Source organism: Vespa crabro, chromosome 1, assembly GCF_910589235.1.
Source record: "Vespa crabro chromosome 1, iyVesCrab1.2, whole genome shotgun sequence".
Taxonomy (NCBI): Eukaryota; Metazoa; Arthropoda; class Insecta; order Hymenoptera; family Vespidae; genus Vespa; species Vespa crabro.
Window position 1 is genome coordinate 21,753,882 of NC_060955.1, and position 23,676 is coordinate 21,777,557.

General features: G+C 34.7%; 1 protein-coding gene across 5 annotated transcripts in view; it reads right to left on the reverse strand.

The window, feature by feature from the left end:
* Positions 1-58: 58 nt before the first annotated feature.
* The window catches only part of LOC124425793 (bone morphogenetic protein 1), a 43,456-nt gene continuing 19,838 nt past the window's right edge, over positions 59-23,676 (reverse strand). For all 5 annotated transcript variants that reach the window (XM_046967090.1, XM_046967003.1, XM_046966911.1 and 2 more), the window contains 14 exons: positions 17,550-17,702; positions 17,231-17,438; positions 16,881-17,162; positions 8,633-9,037; positions 7,465-7,643; positions 6,194-6,424; positions 5,879-6,103; positions 5,094-5,561; positions 4,857-4,979; positions 4,468-4,786; positions 4,096-4,387; positions 3,771-3,984; positions 3,450-3,700; positions 59-3,344 (listed from right to left, as the gene is read on the reverse strand). In XM_046967090.1, coding sequence (XP_046823046.1) covers positions 3,180-3,344; positions 3,450-3,700; positions 3,771-3,984; positions 4,096-4,387; positions 4,468-4,786; positions 4,857-4,979; positions 5,094-5,561; positions 5,879-6,103; positions 6,194-6,424; positions 7,465-7,643; positions 8,633-9,037; positions 16,881-17,162; positions 17,231-17,438; positions 17,550-17,702 — 3,515 coding nt within the window. In that variant the 3' untranslated portion in view covers positions 59-3,179. The remainder of the gene's footprint in view (positions 3,345-3,449; positions 3,701-3,770; positions 3,985-4,095; positions 4,388-4,467; positions 4,787-4,856; positions 4,980-5,093; positions 5,562-5,878; positions 6,104-6,193; positions 6,425-7,464; positions 7,644-8,632; positions 9,038-16,880; positions 17,163-17,230; positions 17,439-17,549; positions 17,703-23,676) is intronic.

Here is a 23,676-nt window from a genome sequence, read left to right on the forward strand (position 1 = left end):
GAGAGAGAGAGAGAGAGAGAGAGAGAGAGAGAAAGAGTGAAATCTTTTTATGCGAAAGTATAATGAAAAATTTCTTTAATGAATTGCATGGAAACGTGAAATGAAATTTAATAATATAAACGGGTCTTTCCAATAGAATCGATTCCAAAAACATCATTAATTCGCTAATATTATTAAATATAATATTTACCTTACGATTCGAATAGATTCATATTTTTAAACAAAAAAAGGACAAACTCGTTGATCGTTTTATTCGAGAAATGTTTCGAAATAAAAGTGATACGTTTGTTGGGTGATAAAAGTGCGATAAATCGACCTGTGATAACGAATGTTACATAAAATTGTAATCGTTAACTCGTATTCATAAAATGCATATACACATACATACATATACATATATAATATATGATCAAGATAAGAGATACAATACTTGCAACGTTTATTCTGTCTTTTTTTTTTTGTTTTCTTTTTTGTTTCTTTTCTTTTCTTTTTTTTTTTTTTTGTCTTCTGAGAGCGAAATCACATATAATTTACAAAAAAGGAACTCGATGCGACCAATTTCTCTTACATTATATCTTGCAATAAATTCTACGTACATTCATGATCATCTCTATGATGAGACTATACGCAATGTTAACTTTCGAAGGACAGATTTTTTTTTTTTTTATATGCGTGTACGCACACACATACATGTATATATATTTATATTTGTATATAAATATATATACATATACATACGTATATATTAATTCTTAACTCATATACTGGCGCGGATAAATCTAGATTCTAAACTCTACGTACGCAATAATATTTCCAAATGTAATCTCGAGAGTTTTGACTCAGTCGAAGAGATAAGTATCTTTATTACTAAAGATAAAGATATACATGTATATATATATATATATATATATATATATATATATATATATATATATATGTATATATACCTTGGCGTTAAAAATGATAATAATAAGGATATTATCTTTGGGAAGGATACGGAATAGAAGGCAGTGTACTATTTACATAAACGATCGACGGAATCTAAAATCCAATTTTTAATAAGTTGCTTCGTCCTTGTTCTTTTTTAGCGCCAGTCTTTTTCCCTTTTCTTTTTTTTTGTTTTTTTTTTTTTATAAATAAACAAATAATTACTAAATATACATACGGAGAATTAAGATTTTAATAGGGTGTACCGTTCGAATGGCGGAGTAATTGTGTGTACGTAGGCTTAATGTTATGTGCTTGTTATTTGTTATTTGTTTTTTATTTTTTTGTTCTTTTTTTTTTGTTTTATTTTTTTTTTTTTTATCTTTTATCGCCGTTGTAACACTGTTAATGTTCTCTTCTAACGTTAATTAAGATAAATTTATTTCCTTGGCTGTCCGTAACGGGATAAGAATATTGAGAATCTAAAAACCATCTATAAAACGTCGCGACGTGTTTCTAAGATTAAACATTATTATTTACAACGAACGTTCAGCGTATTTTTAAGGATACATATAATATAACATACGATGACCGATTAAAAATTTTTCATCGTTAGTCGTTAATAATCAATCGCAATTTTTCTTTTTTTTTTTTTTTTTCTTTTTTCTTTTTTTCTTTTCTTTTCCCTTTTTATGACGATTCGTACGTGAATTATTTCCATAAAATGACATCTATATTGTACAGAATAAAATTATTATATTTAGTCCTTTGGTATACGACGGACGTGTCAAAAAAAAAAAAAGAAAAAAAAGAAACTAATACTTTCGAAATGCGTACCTTTTAGCCTTTTACGATTTATTTAAAAAAAAAAAAAAAAAAAAAAAAAAAAAGAGACAAAAAGAAAAAAAAAGAAGGAGAAAGAAACGAATTACTTTCGGCAGTCATGTTCGTCGAGTTGTCGTATACCAAAGGATATCTCGAATCGATTGTTGTCACGATCTCGAGGCAGTGGTGAAAAGTTATCGAGAAAAAGATAGACAGAGGGAAACAGTCGAAAATTATTTCGAAGATCGTTGAAGGATTATCGTCATCTTCGAAAATTGTTCTCCAAGTCCTGGACTCGTAAAGGACTTTGTATACTTTGGGACAAGGTATTAGTTAATATTCAGAGTAACGTGATTTATAATTAAATATACATGGCACGTTGATCGGCCGTATAATAGGCCGAAATTGAAGGTCACACATATATATATATATATATATATATATATATATATATATATATATTATATTAAGAATTATATCGTTTCGTCGCGAAAAGGCATCGCGCGAACACTAGTCAATGACAATATAAGTTAAGTATAATCAATGGCAGTTTGGCCATTCGTTACTTTACATCTTTCCGTTGTTTTTCGTATTCAAACTTTCAGATTGAACGTTCTGATATTCGTAAGTTCGAGTATCGAAATCTTTAAACAACTTTTTCTATTTCTATCATTCGACATTTTCTTTCCTTTTCATTTCTTTTTTTTTTCTTTTTTTCTTTTTTTTTTTTTCTTTTTTTTTCTTTTTTTTTTTCTTATTACAATCATAACTTTTTAAGATAGTACTCGATATGTGTCTATTAAATATGTATAATAATATGAGAGCCATAAATCTCGTTGGAATAAGTTGTCGAAGAAAAAGAGAAAAAGAAAAAAAAAAAAAAAAAGAGAGAGAGAGAAAAAAAAAGGAAAGAAAGAGAAAAATTGCCGTATGTAATATTCTATATACACACACACGCATTATTTTGGACGATTTGAATATTTTCTTAAGACAAGATCGAAACTTTTGGCAGGCGATATGCGTTTGGATTACTCCAAAGATCGTTTTTACTGATCGAGTTGATAATATCGATATCCTTTTTATCGACTTTCGAGTAACCAAATACTGGGACACATTCGATTAAGTTTATCATCCTCGCAAAAGTATACCTAAGTTTTTAAACGGAGTAAGGTTTGACTTTAGCGAGGGAACACGTTGTGTTTTATCTATGTAAAAAAATCGTCGAAAGAAAGATATATAAAAAAGAAAAAAAAAACAAATAATAAGAATAGAAAGAGAGAGCGTCTCCCGGTGTCCAGACCTCGACGATCGAACGAGATCCAACGAGCAAACGATTCAATGATTCGTTTGGTAGGATCGATCGCAGGGTTTATAGGCAATACTTTTCAAAAGCCATAACCCAATCGATTGGCGAGGCCGGCGACGGATCAGAGATTTTCATTATCCTCATCGTCCTCACCGCCCTGACTCTCATCGCTATCTTGCCGATCTACCGCAACGAAAATAGCTACAAAGCCTTTGAACGATATCGTGTCGTCCGTTCGGAATCGTACGAGAAGTGCCTCGCTCGTCGATACGTAATCAGTTTTGTTCTGAAACAAAGCCATCAGCCGTTAGTTCAAATATGATTTTTTATTTTAATTAAAACTAATTAAAACTAATGGAAATGTAAGAAAGTATACATATATTATATATACCAAGTTGCCACAGAGTCGACCAAAGGATGGATTGGATGCATCCAAACCGGAGAATATCTCAACGAAATCGTAACCACATTCACTTTGATACTCCAATTGAAAAGAGAAGAAAGATAGGTGAACATTCTTGCCGATAGGTGCTTCGATAGTCCAGTCACAATCAGTCCCGTGATCGTAATTACTATATCCATATCTGACGTGCGAGTACAGATGTTTTACCTTATCCGTTGCCATTAGATATCCTCCGCAGGCTAAAAGAAATAGAATGACTTTCGAATGTTGAAGAAGAAGAAACTACCTGAATAACGACTGTTAACTTACCAGTACTGTGTATTGCTTGGAAACCTTTTCTTTGGACGGAAGCATCACTCTTAAAGATCATGTACATCTGATTACCGGTTGCTGAAATTGGATGAGGCTCCTTAGTACCACAGAAGCGGCCTAATGTGTGACTTTCTGGTGAATCCCCATCGTAAATGGCGATGTGATCGTAAGCACATTCTTGATGGGACTCCATTTCAAATACTTTGAATACCTACGTGAATATAAAGTTCATTTAAATAGAAACCGTCGAAATTCTTTGAACATTTACAGCTATCTTTTTCGTGATCTGTGTCCCTTGAAAGTCATAAAAATGTAAACCGACCAGTTTGATACGATGTCCCGGCTTGGTAGTGAAGTGCCAAACACAGTCCTTCCGGCCAGGATAATACTCAGGAAAATTGGGCGACGTAATGGTGCCTACGGGCGCCGTAATCTCGTACTTGCAGCCACCCTCTTTACAATCGTGGCCATTTTCATGAAGTGTAAAGCCATTGTGGCAGGAACACTGATAGGAGCCTATCGTATTCTTACACTCGTGCTGACAACCACCATTGTTATTCGCGCATTCATCCATGTCGGTGAAAAAGACTGCGGCGAAGCCTGTCTTCTGCACACTGAAAAAGTTCACGAGCAATAAAAGTTTCGATATATTGGAAAAAAATGATATTTGAAATCTATTCGTCGATCGTTCAACCTGTTATCTGATGTGAATACGATCCTCATGGAGTTGCCTTCCGATGTGATCATTGGTGGTAACCTAACACCACAGAAAATTCCATGCTTTCTGAGAATATCATCACCAAGTTTGCTAGCTATTTCGAGAGAATCATATTCGCATTCTTGTTGATAGGCATTATTGCCTTCGAGATCGAAATGAGTGAAGTTCAAAGTGATACGATATTGTGGTGGTGCTATAATCTCCCAAATACAATTTTTGTTTCCTGGATAAGTTTCTGGGAAAGAGGGACTGGTAATTGTGCCATTGCTATCGTCGAAAATACCACCGCATGCATCTGAAAGGTTTCAATAAATTTCAATATTTAATCTCAACAGAAAAATTATGAAGATCAATAACGGACTCACCCTCACAATGTTTCCCATCAGAATGCAATTCGTATCCGATTTTACAAGAGCACTCGAATCCACCAAGAGTATTTATACAGTCATGTTCGCATCCATGATTGGTCAACTCACACTCATCGAATTCTAATAAAAAGAAAAAAAATAATAATAATAATAATAAAAAAAATTATGACTTTTCGTAACACTTATCAAACAATTTATTTTATTAAACTATCGACGATATTAATGAAAACGTACCTTTCATGAAAGTTGCCGAGAATCCAGCTTTTTGTACGGATCCATCGCTAACAAATTTAACAAGCAATTTATTTCCAGTAGATTTGATGTCAGGTGGTATCTTATAGCCACAATAGACTCCGATCAAAGGGGAATCAGCATTGTGACCATCGCGTATTTCGACATAGTCATAGACGCAATTGTCGTGATTTTCAATCTCGAACGATTGAAATTTCAAAGCGACCTGATAATCCTGCGGTACGGAGAGTTTCCAAACGCATTCTTTACTTGACTGATACTCTTCAGGATAATTAGGTGATTCCAAATGACCAACGCCATCCAATTCGACATCACCACCGCAGACTGCTTCGTAACTTGCCGTAAAACCACGATGGCCGCTTTGACGTTCGGAAGTAACATAAGTTACGAGCATACGACTTCCGGTAGATACCACTGGTTCATGAATCTTGCCACTCCCGCAAAAACGACCTACCAATCGTATAAATGTTGGTATTTTTGAGATCAAAGGGATACTTTTCATGGATTATACACTTTATTATCTCGACGAATGATTCTGCGATATAGCACTTTAATTATAGTTAATGACGGGAGAAAGGGAAAACTTTAATTTCCATTACGAAATTGAATTCCATGAGTTAATTGATACGAGTCAGGGAAATTGGAAGGTTATTGCAAATCGAATCGCGACGTAAAAAGCAATTTATATTTCTTGTATATTACCATATGATTTTTGTCGAACGATTAACGATTAATTTCAAACGATCAGATGAGAAAATTATACCTACCGAGTACATGACTTTTGTACCAATATCCATCACGAATTTCGAGATAATCGCTACGGCAATAATCACTTTTGAAGATATCCAAGGACGTTATATTCAGAACAATTCTTTCTCCGTGGGTAGCAGTGATCCTCCACTCGCACCGTTCTCCATCAATCGCTGGAGAACTGTTAGGGTGAGTTGGTGAACCAAAGCTACCGCTATTTTCTTGAAAAGTTCTACCACATTCTAGTCGATTGATAAAAAAGAAAAAAAAATTGTTATTAATATCCTCCTATTATGTAATCATTTTGAACGATCAATTCCAAGTATTCTTACTGTAGCATTTGTAAAGAAGATTCGTTTGAGCGATATCACCCTCGCTTAGCCGTATCCTTTGGCCGATCTCAGGCCGTTTCTTTCCGTGATTCTCTATAGGTAAAATCGTGTCCAAATAAATGCCCTTGGAAAATGTATTCTTGGCGTAATGCATGATAGAATCGTAATCGTATGGCAGACCCAACGAGTTCACTTCTTCATCCGTCAATTTATTAAAGTTATATTCCTGACCTGAAAATGTTTAATAGGCATTTGTTTCCAGGTATACATAGAATATGTGATTCATGTTTCGATTAGGCAAAAGCGAATGAATATTAACGCAAACATGAAGATAAAGGTCTCATACGTTTATACAGTAAACCGATTTCTGTCTCTGAAATAATAACGGCGATGGTTCGATCAAACTTACACAGCCATGTTTAACCTTCCACTATCGTAACATTAATCGAGGGACGATCGGTGCGTTATCCAACTTGCAAGCAAATATTACAATATTCCCTACCATTCCAGCTTCTACGTTGTTAAGGATTACCGAGATTTGCCATGTGCCTTGCCACAAATTGGCCCATTTATCTACCGCGCAAAGTCATTTGCTACGAAAGCAAACTCGATCCCATTGTTAGTGATCCCTTCTCTCCACTTCAGCTCTCGGGACATCTTTCCTCGCTTAAACGTTGCTCCAGTCACGTACGATGTATATCTACGCTTGGATAAATCCGGTTGCACGTTCACCAAACATAGTGCGTTTAGCTATTTGAATGTCCCATCAATGAGTATGAGGAGAATAGCGGGAAATTCGAATGTAACTTGAAGTAATGATTTTCCAAATGTCTCGATGATGAATCATGTGCGTATATATGTATGTATATATACATATATATATATATATATATATATATATATATGCATTTTAAAAATTTATCGTCATCGTTAATTTTAGTTCGCTAGATCGTGAAAAGTGAGTATAATTCTTTCTACGGCGACCAAACGAAATAGCTATTACGGAGAAATTGGGAAAAAATGGAACACGCTCAGCCTAATCTGATCCGATCGAAATTAAATTTTACACCTTTCTCTCTCTCTCTCTCTCTCTCTCTCTCAAGCTTTGACCTCTCCTTCCGTTTAGAATCAGGACGAGCCAATGGACTCCATCATATAATTGCGATACGCTACGAGCGCTTTTGCAAATAATCGTGTTAATTAGACAGGGCGGCTCTATCAGCTTTGGACGAAATTGAAAGCTCACCCTCTGGAAGGTTCCACTTACTCACCACTCATGATGTTGTCGCGAATGATTTGTACGTGTCGATCTCGATCCGGCCTGGTGTGTTCGTGCCAGAAGCCAACGACGTGGCCCAGTTCATGAACGACTATACCAAACTTGTCACAGTTTTTTCCGATACTGATTGCTTGCGGTCCGTTACCTCTTTTCCCGACGAAGGAACAGCATCTGGAGATGGCATAGGAAAGAAATACAAAGAAAATAAGTCAAAGGAATGTATTATCGGAAATAGATTTGCGCGTATAACTAATGTTCTTTATCGGTTTATAATCAAATCATATGATAACGTTTGTGAATATGTGAGAATGCGAAACATATAAAAGACGATGCACATACTTGCACATTTTTTTTTTAAGACCATTTCCGACTATTTTTATTATTTTTTTATGTTTAAGATGAGTCCCATTTTTAGAATTGAATTTCTGTATTAAAAACAAAAAAAAAAGAAAAGAGAAAGAAAGTAATCACAAATTTTTCAAATGACTCCAATATTTTGAACTTCACGAAAATCTGATGATATATGTATATGAATACGTGAGAATGTTAAATATGAAAAATATATAATATAAAACATACCTAGACCTTGTCTATATGTTTTGTTTTATATAAAAACTTAATCTCTTCTCTTAATCGTTTTACTTAATATTTTATTGAAATATTCATTATTATATCAAGTGATCTTATTACTTTACTTTAAGTTTTATAATATACATGAATATATGAGAATGTAAACTGCAAAAAATAAAAAATACGGTATACGTATAATTTAGTTCTATTCTATTTTAAATAAAAATATCTTTCTTTCAATCGTTGGATCTAACATTATATTTAAATATTCATTATTCTATCAAACGATTTTAATCCCATACATTAATCTTAGAATATGTATGAGCACGTGAGAATGGAAAATCTGAACGTGATACAAGATATAGAAAGTACATCTATATTTTTTTAATCGTTGTAATTATTTTATATATAAATATTCCCCTTCTTTTCTTCTTCTTTTTTCTTTTTTCTTTACATTTTTTTTTCTTTCTTATCTCTTCAGATCCAATCTATTTTATTGAAAAATATTAATTAATTTTCTTCTTTTTCTTTTAAATGATTTTATGATCGCTATATAAAATAATGCACAGAGATGGTAGGTAAGAACTCACCCACAGGGTCTTTCCGTGAAGAGAATATAATTAGGATGTTCTCTTGGTACTCTCTCGACGAACTTGACGCAAGTAAAGTTTTCCCAATGTCTCATAGCTTGCTTGAAAAGTGCCTTGTGAGCTCCGGAAAAGTTACCATCGATCTCGTAAGGTATAACACCATGATCCCAGACACGTTCCTTTCTTGCAGTTGCGGCTCTTCGATTTCTCGTTGGAAAATTGTGGACTAGTGATTCTGTACCTCGCTCGTTGTTCGCAAGATATTTCGGTTTGTGGTCCATGTCGTAAAACTCAATGGACCGTAGTCGCCTATCGTGAAGCGAGACGACCTCGTCCGAGACATCATTCGCCGTGTCCCGGGGCAAAGGGACAATTTTCCTTCGGTGATTTCGCCGTCGAGAGCCTCTGGAAAATGACAAGGATATTGTTCGCTTATTTTCTACAAAAGAATCGCAAATTTATGACTACCTTGATCGTTACCATTTCTATCTATTGCAGTTTTATCTCTCCTATGAATTTCTTCCTCTTATCGATTGTTTGAAGGAAGAAGAAGAAGAAGAAGAAGAAAAAAAAATAAATTAAAGATCAATGGCGTTAATAGGTCAATTAAATTCAATTATCTTTGATTATCGACCATTTTTCTTCTTGATTATGAAAATGACCTAAGTAATGTTACATATGTATATAATATGTAAATAATTTAGATTATTTATACGTATGCATATGTATATCAAGCATATGTATATTTTTTTTCAATTATATATATATATATATATATATATATATATATATATATATTAAATTATACATTAAAAAAATATATATGTAGTTAGAATGTATATCATTCAGTTAATTTTCACCAGCACAATCGTTTAATGAAATGAAACGAGTAAAGAAACAAATTAGTACGTAAATTGTAAACGCACCTGCGAGAAATATATATTTCATTCTTTATAGCACATTCTCTGTTCAAGGCGGATTTATTTGCCTTTCCCCATCCTTCTGTTTCATCGACAACAATGAAGGAAGTCGTGAATCTAATCGGTGAAAGTTCTCGAGCTAGAAAATAATACTTAGGAAAATGAAAGGAAAATGACTGAATCGAAAGGGGAATTTGATTAAACGTTTGAATCGTGAAATACGAATTAATCGTTAGTTGTTTCAATAAAATGTTGAGTCTTCCACAAAAAGGATGAAGGAATGAAGGAAAGAAAGAAAGAAAAAAAAAAAAAAAACGAAAAAGATGATACGAGGTTTCGCTTCTCAGCACCCTGCGGAAAGATATTTTCTTTTTTTTTCTTCTTCTTCTTTTTTTTTTTTTTTACTTCCTCTTGCGCAAGAGCTAACAACAAAGCGAGACTTAATGTACGAATCGAACGTGGTCCGTAGTCGTGGTTCCGTAGTTTTTTACGATTCTTCGACAAGCCTTAGGGGTAGGGATGAAAGAGGGAATGAAATTGCTATCGCGGCAAATGCGCTTTTCATGGCTCTACCGGGGAATAAATTCGAAAAGTATAGATAGGCGAAGAAATGAGTCGAAAAGATCCAGTCAGTGTCGATGTACATTTGAGAGATACAAATAAAAAAGAAGCCGCGGTGATTGAAAGTAAAATTATCAAGTAACTATCATCTTTCCATTTTTCTTTTTTCTTCTTTTTTGATTATTCTCTTCTTGGTGATCATTACTATCCTAGATTCAATGAAGCCTGCATTTCATTCTATCCTTCAATCTTTTCTTCTTTTCTTTTTCTTTTTTTTTTTTTCAATGCAATTAATTTTCTTTCATAGAAATTCTTCATGAGAAAAGCGTCTCTCTCTCTCTCTCTCTCTCTCTCTCTCTGTTGAGAGAAAAATCTATCTATCTATCTATCTATCTATCTATCTATCTATCTATCTATCTATCTATCTATCTATCTCTAAAAATTAAGAAATACGATTAATGAATTAATTTAACATCTTAATATGTTTAATATTTTTCATGTATACATATAATTTTACAATATCAATATATACATTTATTTATATTCCAAAACAATTTAGAGATCTGAGATATATTTCGGTATTATCAAAAGCAATCGAAATATATCAAATATATCAAATTAGATAGAATAACTTTTATTTAATTATCGACAAAATTATATACAATAAATTTCTCCTTAATAAATATTCGACGAGATAGCTATTGGGAGATTCGTAAGAATTACGTTTGGATTGGAAAGGAAAACAAATTTTTAGATAAAATTATATTGAATAAATTGGATAAACATTTAACTATCCTTTAGATTAATTTCTTCAATTTATCGTAAAAAGAAATTCCAGAGAAAAATATAAAAAGGAAAAGAAAATGAGAAAGAGAGAGAGAGAGAAAGAAAGAAAGAAAGAAAGAAAGAAAGAAAGAAAGAAAGAAAGAAAGAATGCAAAAAAAGAATACGCGGAAAGAAATAAAAAATAGAGGATAATCGTGCTGGTGGTGGTTGAAGGCAAGGGGGTGCCTAGTCGACACTTTGAAAAATAATTCTCTCCCCTCGCGTAAACATTGGACTAAAGTGCGTAGCTCTCGCGCGTACGGCGGTGGCAGTAGCAGCAGTGCCAGTGCCTATCCCTCGTTTATTAGTACTAATTACCGGGTGAGCGTAATTCTCTCACAGCCACCCCGTCCGATAGGAGAACGAAAGAGCGAGAGAGAGAGAGAGAGGGAGTTAACCTCCCTTTTACTTTCTCTCTCTCTCTCTTTCTCTCTCTCTCTCTTCCAACCCCTCTGGGTCTCCTCGAGCGACAGTGCGCCGGCAGTCAGCCTACGAGTTTCTGAATCGGTACGGCATTACAATTAATTAACGAGCTGCACTCTCACGAGTTTCGTTAAGGGAGCGTTCACAATGTCGTCTTAAATGAGAACATTAATCGATAGGACAAACTCGTAAAGAATATCCTCGTAAACATTTTAAATGATTTTTATCGGTATTATTTTTTATTGATATTTTCTTTTTTCTTCCCTCTTTCTTTTCTCTTCCTTTTTTTTCCCTTGTTCTTTCTATTTCCTTCTCTTTTCTTGTTCCTCTTTTTCATTTTTAAAAAACAACAATTGATCGATGATTTTTCATCAAACAAATTGATTCATGGATAAACAAGTAACATTATAAGTAATGAGTTTTGTTTATAATTTTCATGAATGAATTTAACAATTTATAAATTTTTGTTTTCACCCTTTTGTGATTTTTTTTCTTTCTTTTTCTTTTTTTTTTTTTTTATTTTGTTGTTGTTTCTTTTGTTTTTGCTTCTTTTCTTGTAATTCTTTTTTTTTTTTCCCAACGGCGGAGCTTACTTCGTTTTCGTTGAAAGAAAATGGTTTCATACGCGTTCGCGTATCCGTGTGGACGATCTTGCGGATTAGAATAAAAGCAGAAGAAAGAAAAAAGGAAGAAGAATGTGGACAACAAAAATACGAAAAGGAACGCTTGGCACTCGTAGTCGGTACGATTTACGCGCGAAAAAATGCGTGAGAAAAGTAGAATCTTTTTTCTCTTAATCTTCTTTTTTTTCCTTTTCTCTTCTTTCTTTTTTTCCTTTTTCTTTTTCTCTCTTCACTTTTTTTATCCCCAGCCACGTGGGCGACGGAAAACGCGTGAAGAGAGAACGCTCGCGTTGCTCCAATTTTTTTTTATTTTCTCCTTTTTTTTTTTACTCTTTTTCTTTCTTCTTTTCTTCGCGTGATCGTCATACGTACATACATACGTGCGAGGAGCAGCACGATAAGAGCGACAAAAAAAAAAAAAAAGAAAAAAGAAAAGAAAGAAAGAAAAAAAAACAAAAGAAAAAAAATGAAAAAAAGGAAGGAACAAGAAGGGAAAAATGAAAAAAAGGACGGGAGTAAAAATTGAAAAATCTATCCATCAACGAGAAGAAAAAAAAGGGGAGAAGGAAAATAGAAAGAAAGAAAGAAAGAAAGAAAGAAAAAAAAAGGAGAACAAAAAAAAAAGAAACAAGCGAAAAAAGTAGTCGGAGTTACGTAGAGTCGTTTGGAAGGCGACAATAAACGAGACGATTATTCCCGGCGATTAATAACTCCCGATATTCCGTCGTTTCTGTTCCGCTTTCGCGCGGGATGTTTAAATCGCAGGAGATATAGCGCTATCGTCAAACAATGAATCTGTAAATAGGAATATCGGATCTCTCGCGTAGCCTTGCTGCTGACAGCATCGCCTGACTATACCTATAATATAGGTATATGAATGTACATAGATATGTATATATATATAACTTGGGTGAGATGAATAGCGAATATTTCAGGAACGTCGGACATTGGTAACAGTGAGATAGAAGAGAGAGAGAGAGAGTGAGAGAGAGAGAGAGAGAGAGAGCGAAAGAGGGGAGAAGGGTGAGATATATAGTGCGAACTGGTTGTCCATTAAATGTGTTTTTTTTTTTTTTAATTTCTTTTTTTTATTAGAACAATGGAACGTTACGGTGTAGCGTGGCAAACAATGGAGTAATATTCTAACGAGAATCAACGAGGCATTGTGGTAATTGGAATCGTGCCAATGTCCTCGGTGGATACTATTTCTTCTCAATGGGAGAATTGAATTTTTTAACATTTCCATGTATAATTGTACTTGAGGATGGCATAAAGCAAATCGAAATGAATATTGAATTTTTATAGAATTTCTAAAGCCAATGAAAAAGAAAGGCTTTATAGACCTTTCGTACGCGTACGTAGATATATACGTATGTGTGTATGTGCATATATATATGTATGTATTTATATGTATGTAACGAATCGATCGTAAGGGAATGTAAATTTTAAAACAGTCCTTCATCAATCGTTTTGATTTTCTCTACGAAAAATGAGAAAGAAAAATTCATCCCTAGTCAGCAGATTTTTCGAGGGGGAAAAAAAGAAGAAAGAAAAGCAAAAAAAAAACCTGACAAAGACCGATGACGTTGGTGGTTGCCTGTTTTCTATTTCCTTTTTCTACGACTGGCCGATATCAAAAATCGAACGAAAAGGAATATGTAGAGAGAAGTACGATGAGTTACGAAGGCCTATCCGTGGTTGAATGGAGGAACATGCTATTCGCTGAATACGAAATTTCTCTCGGTGAGATCTCGATAAATCACTCGTCTTTCGGTCTCTTGCACTTTTCTTTTTCTCTATTTTCTCGAAAGACGGAGAGTTAAATAAAAAAAGAGAGTAAGAGAGCGAAAAGAGAGAGAGAGAGAGAGAGAGAGAGAGAGACGAACTAAGGAAGGGTGTAAAAGTAGAAGTAGGAAAGATACAGAAATCGATAGGATGAAGTTACCTCGGTAGTACGAACACCTTCGTCGACGAGTCTTCTCACCCTTGACACTTTTGAAAGAGAGAAAGAGAGAGAGAGAGAGAGAGAGAGAGAGAGAGAGAGAAAGAGAAAGATAGAAAGAGTGAGTAACGCTTAAACCCCGATGAGATTGTTCCCCTGGTAAGATTAATGTGACTTAGTCTGTACTTTAATTCGATACCTCGAACAGGCCGGCGGCACTTTCGAGACGGACCTTGAGAGATGACCTTGCTTTAAGAAGGGTCTTGCCGTCGACAGCTGGAACTCACTCGATAAAGGGAGAACGCGTTCTCTTCTCTCCCAATCCCTCCTCCGATTCTCCTTTAAACGTGTGAAACTTCCTTGCCGATTACTCGGCAAGATTTATAATCATGTTCAAGTACAAAAAAAGTTCCGCGAAGACAAATTACATTCGATAATTCGAATTTCTTTTTTTCTTTTCTTTTTTTTTCTCCCCCTTTAGATAAAAGATACATAGATCATCCTCCAATCCTATTATCGAATTAATATCTGTATAAGTAATCGAGGTAATAATTGAAGAAATTTAAAAAAAAAAAAAAAATAAAAAATGATAAAAATAAAGAATATTTCATTCGGATAGTAAAAAAAAAAAACAAAAAAAAAAAAGAAAAGAAAGTTTTTAATTCACATTTAATTCATTCTTTACGATTGCTTCAATTTATTCTTTTCCTCTTCCTTATTTCACCTTTTTCTTTTTCCTTTTTCCATTTTATACCAATTATTCTTCCCTATATTTCCTACGTATCGTCTTTCGTAATTATTCGATAATACTCCATGTGATCCTAATGATAGTAAGCATCGTATAACTTTCGCGCTCGTTACCGCAATTTCGTTATCTCACGATTTATCAACGACAAAAGGGAGAGTCGGTAGCCTGACAGTCTGATCCTCTTCGGAATTCTCTTCGGGAGCTTCATTGGAGAATCACTACGTGATCGTGTTTCACGGGGTTGGATACAGGCCGTAAACAGGCGCTTTCGTGAACCCGTCGACGATGAACACGTACAGAAGAGAAACCCACATAAATGCGTCTACCTACTACGAGAGAGATACGTTACGTCTATCCACTCGCGCGTATCCCTTTTGGGTTTCCACCTCTCTCTTCCTCTCTCTCTCTCTCTCTCTCTCTCTCTCTCTCTCTCTCTGTCTCTCTCTATTTGTTATTAGTTGGGGGGTGTTGATGGTCCAGGAACATTTATGTAACATCTCGTTTTGTATACAAACGAACACACGTATAAATAGATACATACGCAATATATCTTGTCAGTCTCAACGATAGGTGTAATGTTATAAAAATTATTATAAAAGAATAGAGAGTATGACAATAATAAGAATTCTTCTTTCATTTAGTGGATGAAATGCGAGTCAATGGCCGTGTCAAAAGCGGAAAAAGAGGAACCGAGCAGGTGTTCGACGTTAAATCCAGTCGACGAGAAACATAGAGAGCTGCGTGTGTGTGAGAGAGAGAGAAAGAGAGAGGGAGAATAGTAGATATAGGATCGACATACCTGATCGGGGGTGGAGCGTTGCCGATGCTGACAGGTTATTGGCAGTTCGAGGGCTGAAAATGCTCGGACGGCAGTATCGGACCCCATTTTCCAGCTTTACGATGACGGCCATTGTTATTGGCATCGCCGGTTGGCTCTACCACCGGGAAGACGGGTGGTAAGAGGAAGAGGGTGGATTGGAAGAGGGTGACTGAGCAAGTATATATACATTTAGAGTATATATATATATATAGTATATAAATATATATATATATATACATGTACGTTGCTCGTGTGTGTATGTATATCTGTGTCTACGAGAACGAACTTGCCACGAGTGTAGTCACGTGCTCGATTTAATCGTTCCCACTGGAATTGGGTTAGGTACGCCAAAAAATTAACGACAAATCCGTTCTCTGCACTCCCTTCCTTTCTCTCTCTCTCTCTCTCTCTTTCTCTCTCTCTCTTTTCCTCTCCCTATCTATTTCTTTCTTCCTTTCAGTCTTTCTCCCTAAAATCTCCGAAAAAAGCATTTCGAGTAGGCTCCTCATCGTTCGGCTTTTTCCGATCGTTCGACCGTACGAGTATAAAAAAAAGAAAAAAAAAAAAGAAAAAAAAAAAAAGAAAGAAAAAAGAAGAAAAAGAAAAGGCACAAGGGCAATGGCTCTCTGCGTGTGACAGGATATATTCGAACAAGAAAGAAAATTTGTTGCCGACATAAACTAGAAATTAATGATCCGCATCCTTCGCTTGATGTAATTAAGATCCGTGGCTTCTCCGATTGCAAGAGACGTACGGAGTTGGAGGCTGAGTGCGGTTAACTTTGATAATTCGGTAAAATCTATTACGTCTCGCGTCTAATGGACTTAACTTCTGACACGATAGTCGCCCTGGTAGTTCCCTCCGTGGACTTACGATGAGCGCGTATCTTCGACATAACTTTGACAAACTCTTCAGTCAACTATCAACCACGGATCTCTCTTTCTCTCTTCCTCCTTCTCTCTCTCTCTCTCTCTCTCTCTCTCTCTCTCTTGCTCTCTTTCTCTCTTCCTCCTTCTCTCTCTCTCTCTCTCTCTCTATCTCTATCTCTCTCTCTCTCTCTCTTGCTCTCTTTCTTCCTTCCGGATATTCTCGTCAGGTTGAAGTTCGAAATTTGTTGGAGCAGTTTACGTCAGAGAATGTTGAGTTATTTTTTTCACTTAAGTTCTTTCTTTCCTGACTATGTTTTTTATTTTTTTTTTTCTTATTTATTTATCTTTTTTTTTGTTTTTTTTTTGTTTATTTTTGTATATATATATATATATATATATATAACAACATGAACTGTTCCAGCGTGTTTATTATTTCGAAATTCTCGAGTTAAAGATAAATTAATCATATTGAAAGATATTAATTTTCACGTTGTTAGAAACGTTAAACTAAACATACCTTCTACGATGATGACGACGATGACGTTGTTTCGATCTATCTTGCGTCGTTGTTTCCGGCCTAATTGTAGACATATAACCTCCTATTTCTTCGATGTTATCTTCTTGAGCATTTCTAGTCTTTGCCGTTGTTGAACCGATTGAAAAATCTATGTCATCGGGTATCTTCGGTGTCGTTTGCTTGATCCTACCTTCTCTAATATTTGAAGTTTCGGTTATCGTCAAATAATTCTGTCGATGAGCCAAGTGTCTCTTTTTCGCCGGAAGAGTCGTCGATTCTAATCTAATGAACAATAAATATGCTCAATTGATATTGATAAAGGGATTAAAAAAAAAGACATTATCATTTACCTGATTTCAATGCCCTCCTCCTTTATTTCAGGATTAGTATCACCGTTCCTAACGTTAAAGATAAATCCATCCTCGAATTCGCCGCCCATGCTATACTGATTGCGATCCACCATGATCGGTTCAGGTTTCCCTTGAGAGACTACGCTCTCTTCTTCCTCACGATGAGCCTCATTGTTCATGTCGTGCTCATTTTTGAACTGTAATATCTCTGTAAAGAATACGTACCATTTGATCTTATCTCTTATTGATATAATTAAATATAATATAATTAATTCTTCGGATATAATTAAAGTCTATGAAAAGAAAATTATTCATTTACCGGTAAGACCTTCCTCTTCGACTTGAAGACCTTCCTTTAATACCTCCTCTCTGTATTTTTCCAATTCCTCAAGGTACGACTTATTCAACTTTTGCTGTCGCCATTCTGTTTCGTACTTGATGTTGGGCAGTGCTATGTCACCAAGAAATCCACCTGGAATCAAATATTATTTTGTTTTTTTGTTTTAAAAATTGTTGGCAATATTTCATAGAATTTTCATAGGCTCATTTATATTCATTGATATTTATATATATATATATATATATATATATATATATATATATATAAATATTTATATTTATATTTATATTTATATTTATATTTATATTCAAAGGTCTTGAAGCAGTGGTCAGATACCAGCAAAGGATTAATTTCAAAAGTTATCTCAAATCTCTAAAAAGAAAATAGGAAGGGATCTCGATCATACGTGTATCTCATTCGTATACGGTCGAAAGCCTCCGTCGAATCTCCTGGAAAGTCGATCGCCTTTCCGAGACGGCGTTCCCGCAGGGATTGAACGTAGTATGGACCTATTATCGGTTACCATAAATCATCGAACGTGTTATCGGTCGAAAGAGAGTTTGCTCTGATCGTGGTTGTTGCGAACGACGTAAACAGCATCTCGGCCAGACTTTGCTATCTTCCACCGTGACAGAAGAGAAAAACGGTATTCTGTTGGAGTCACGCGGATATAGTGAGCGCGAGAGTGAAATAGATATACAAAGAAAGCTAACTATGCAAATTCGATTTCGAATCTCGGAAAACGAAAAAAAAAAAGAAAGAAAAATTTTTCCTTTTTTTGATTAATACCATTCCTTTCGATACTTATAGATTTACATTTTAAATTTTCCCGCGTTATATCTCACGAGATAAAAAGAGGACAACTAACTTTTCTATACGAGCTAAAGGTCCATAAGCTTTCTATATCTGATAACTTTTTAACGTGTCAAAGGTCCGATTAAATGAAACTAAAGTTCGGATTAAAGGTACGAAAACTGAACAGCTCTTTTTCGATTGTTAAAGAAGATCTCGTTATACGATCGAGATAGTTCGTTAGTTTGAAGATCGCGATAAAAAGAGAACGAGAAGGTCAGCCAGGTTTTATCGAATTCCGTATCGACATCCCCCATTGGGATCTCTCAATAGTGGTTGTCTGGATGGGTGGTGGTCGAACGGGTGCTTCAAGAGAAGCCGTAATTAGATCGTTGGAAATGGAGAGGAACGTGAGAAAGAAAGAGGAAAAGAGATGATGAAAGAGAGAAAGAGAGAGACTGGTTCACAATTCTTTCTACTTTGTACAAGTTCGTTAGTTAAGTATATATACATACACATACACATACACACACATATATATATATATATCATTTTTTATTCGTTTGATCTTTTTTAGAGTAGCACTCTCTCGAACGGAAGAATCGAGGGAAACGCGATCATACGATTTTCTACTATAAGATTCGGCATGTAACGAATTTTATCTTTTTCTTTTCTCTCTCTCTCTCTCTCTTTTTCTCTTTCTCTTTCTTTCGATTTAAAACCTATCGAACAATTTAATCGAATAAAACCTAAGTGAAAAAGAAAAAAGAAAAGGGAAAGACTTTTGAAGAATTTCTTTCTACGTTTTATCAATAACGTATTATCCTTTATCCTATATCATCTTACGTTTCAATTGGTTAGAAACTTAGTGCATGTCAATGAAAAGAATAAGAATAAGAAGAAGAAGAAGAAGAAGAAGAAAAAATGAAAAATGAGAAAAATGATCGAGACAGGCAGCTGCTAGCGATCATAGATAATCACCGAACGCAAGCCTACAGACAGGATCATAAATTCTACGGGCAATGCAATGATATTTCTCATGGCAGGGTTGCGTTATCGAGGATGAGGAGAGGGTATAGGGTTGTAGGGATACCTTACCAAATGTCCTCGATCGATTTCCCTTAATTAACCCGATCCTATGACACTCTCTCTCTCTCTCTCTCTCTGTCTCTCTCTCTTATACGCATATATAGTTAGAACGGAAGGGACTACCGATCGTATTCCTCGGAATATTCTCTATGTGTGTACGAGCCGTAATGTTGGCGCGTGTCCCATTAGTCGCGTCGTATAATTTGTCGATGTGGAAATTAGCGGGACGCGTTCCGATATCGGCACGTCCCTACAACACGCCAAAAGGGCCACACGAGTTCGCCCTTTCGCCGTTAACGAGCACGAAATCGGCCGTATCCTCGTCGAGCTACTACTGCTGATGCTATTGGTGCTGCTGCTATTGCCGTTGTTGTTGCTGTTGCTGCTGCTGCTGCTGCTGCTGCTGCTGCTGTTGCTGCTGCTGCTGCTGCTGCTGCTGCTGCTGCTGCTCTACGATGAATTCGCGAACGCTCGTAAATATTGGCCCGCTTGCGATTTTCCTGCGTACGTTCGTTCTATTCGTGAACCATCAATCGTGTGTACGTGCAAGCCGTTCTGTTCTTGCAACCCAGCCGCACGATTTACGATTTGAGTCAATTCGTTCGACGTTTGAACAATGATTTTACCATCGGATCTCTTCTCTAACAAATTCGGATGTATTTTTTGTTAATATTTTTCCCCCTTTTTCGACTTTTTATATCCCCCTTCCATCAAATTAATTTTAACAGTTTATAAATCTAATTTGTATTCTTATGTCTTGCAAAAAAAAATATTTCATTGTTCTAATAATAGAATTTTTCTATTTGTAAAATAATGAAACTATTATTACATTAAATGAAAAAATATACTTTTTTTTATATTATATATAATGCGTAAATCTTACACTTAGTATAAGTATACATATAGCAAATATTAATCTTCGAATATGAAATAACAATTAAGTTTGTTATTTCATGTGAAAATAAAATAAAAAATGCGAACGTATATAATTTTAAAGTTACATAAATTTATGAAGAATTTACTGTTAAATTTAATTTCTATTCGTTCGTTAACTGTTTTTTTGAATTAATAAATATTGATTTAAATTAATAAAAATTGATTAACACAATGATCACCCATGATCATCAATTTACAATTTACTATTTACAAAATTTACAAATTAATTATTATGAATCGAATATGCTAACAAAAAATTTTAAATAACATAAATATATAACTAAATAATAATTTAAAATGAAAAATGTGCCATCTAAAAAATAATTGTTATTGATTATTTTTATTTCTGCAACGAATAGAACAAAATGAGATTATAAATAAACAAAATGTTTATATGTGCATTTACAAATATATGTAAAATATTATATCAAATTATTATATAAATTATTATATCAAATATTAATAACAAGTTCACACGTATATATTCCTTTGATTTTAAAGTAAACGAACATAATATTCTACAAACATTTCAATTTTATGAAAAAAAATTAACTAAAAACATAATAAGCATTGTAATCATTACACTATAGATATCGTGTAATATTTTCCAACTTTCGTAAAAAAAAAAATTTAGCGTTTTTAATTGACTTAACGGATTGTCAAAAGTAATTAAAAACAATGTAGTAATTGGTGAATATCAGTGAAATAAACACATTATTGATATGAGAATCTAATCCTATTTAATTATAAGACACAATAATTTATCATTATCAGCTTATTGAATAATAATGAAAATTCTATCGTGGTAGTAAAAAAAAATACCGTGGCAATTACATTAATTATCGTGTTAATCGTATTGACAGGTGTAATTTTACCTTCACGGTTAATTTGAATAAGTGGACAGATTAATCGATCCGTATCTAAATTAATGAAAACCGAGCTAAATGTGTTCACTCTCTCTTTCTCTCTCTCTCTCTCTCTCCCTCTCTCTCTCTCTCTCTCTCTCTTTAGTACGATACCATCCTTATCTCTAATTAATTTTGTTAATCGATTTTTCAATGAGTATCGAGAGCACGTCGTAAGGGATCTATAGTATCGACGTTCTTATAAGAAGTGTAATAAACGTGATAACAGGCGAGCTAGCGTTAATAAAAACGGATTTAGTTCTCTTCTTGCAGAAAGAAAAGGTTTCGTTACGAGTGCGATATTGTAATTATTATAAAAGAGATTAAAGGTTAGCGATTATCGTAAAATCTTTTTCTTCCATTTATGCTCGAAACTTTATGAGATCTTTTTTTGTATAACTAAATTCTTTTTTGAAATATTAAAAAAGATTAACGTTTCTTTATACTTAATTAATATATATTTCTTCTTTTTCTATTCCTTTTTTTTTTTCTTTTTATTTTCTTTTTACATAGGTATACTTACATTTCCTTTATACAATTACAAATTCTTTTAGCAAATTGATCATGATCATAAAACCTTTTTTTCAGTCAAATATATTACGATCGTAAGTTTATTGAAATTTTATATAATATAAAGATTGATCTTTTTATTTATGTTTAAATATATTTCTATTCGACATTTCGTAATCTTTATTAGGTAAATGATTATAATTTCGAGATAATCTTTCGAACGTTAACTATGTAGATACATATATACATACATATATATATACATATATATATATATATACTTTACATTAATATCCATTTCGGTTAACTAATTAATCTTGCATATACAGACTGTAAACATTAATCTACAGTTGGAGCAACGAGTCAAAGGATGGCAGGAGACGAGGAAAAGAGACGACAAAAAGAGAGAGAGAGAGAGAGAGAGAGAGAGAGAGAGAGAGAGAGAGAGAGAAATAGAGGGTGGACATTAACGAGGTCGAAATTGGTGAATTCGCGAGGACCTATTCCACCCCCTGCCGTTTCACCTCTCACAAATACGACACCCTCGTCCGACGACTATCGAATAGGGGTTGGGTAACGGGAGGAGGACTCGCGGAACGTAGGTAGGTAGATAGGTAGGATCAAGCGAAGCGTGTACACGCTCACGTTCGTTTTCTCCCCTCCGTACCTGCGATTTATTAATTCACGCTGCCTGACGATGATTCATCGTATCTGTAAACGCCTGCGTTGTTGCTGCTTGTGCTCTGCAGCGACAGCAACACCAGCCCCAGCACCAGCACCAATACCATTACCAGTACTAACACTAACGCCAATATTAGCACCAGCACCAACAACGCAACGTTTTCGTACGTGGTCCTCGTACAGATTGGCCCTATACTATATCATCCATTAGAATAATAATTAATGGCGCTAGCTGACGAGTAATACCGCATAGCATCGATAATGCGATGCATTATTCTTCTCGTTAAATCGTCTCGATTTATCGATGCCTACATCGATGAAATTCCATATCGTATTTTCGTTTTATCGAATTTACGACCTTTTCAGTTACGTTCCTTTCTTGTTTAGGAAATCATTGTCGTGTAATTTATTCATGGCATTGATGACAACGATGATGATGATGATGATGATGATAATAACGGTGACAATTTTAGGGTGATAACCCAACGTTACAAGGGACGATACTATACGATATTTAACACTTCAACGATGGCCCTGAATCTATTGATAATAAATGATATATCGGCTAATGAAAATGCTATCTCTCTCCCTCTTTTTCTCTCCCTCTCCCTCTCTCTCTCTCTCTCTCTTTTTCTCTCTATATCATGATTTATCGTCGTGAGATCGTGTGAATTTATAGCCCGTTTACGTTCACCAGATTTCTGTCAAATGCAAACCGCGTAATACCGAATCATCTCACTTACTCTCTCTCTCTCTCTCTCTCTCTCTCTCTCTCTCTTTCTCTCTCTCCATCTCTCTCTATCTCTTCGAACTGTCCCTTCAATTACTAGGATAACAACGTCGATCATCTATCACCGTTCTAGTACTCATCAGAAATCTCCTGTTAATATCGACGAGCAAATTTCTCGTGTCTTTCGCGTAACTTTCCGTTTAAAGATAAGAGTGAAAGGAAGAGAAAGAGAGAGATGATCATTCGAGAACTCGTTTTTCAACGTATGACGAGATAACGCCTTTTAGATTATCACTTGGGCGTTTATCTTATACCAGGGGAAGTGTCTAATGGACCGGGGAAAAGCCGAAAACGTCCGGTCCGATTTGATTCAAACTCGTCGATATTCTCTCGACGGCTACTACAGCTTCTTATCAGAAGTCAAGGACAAGCTATCCTCGTGCATTCTTTTCAATTTCTCTTA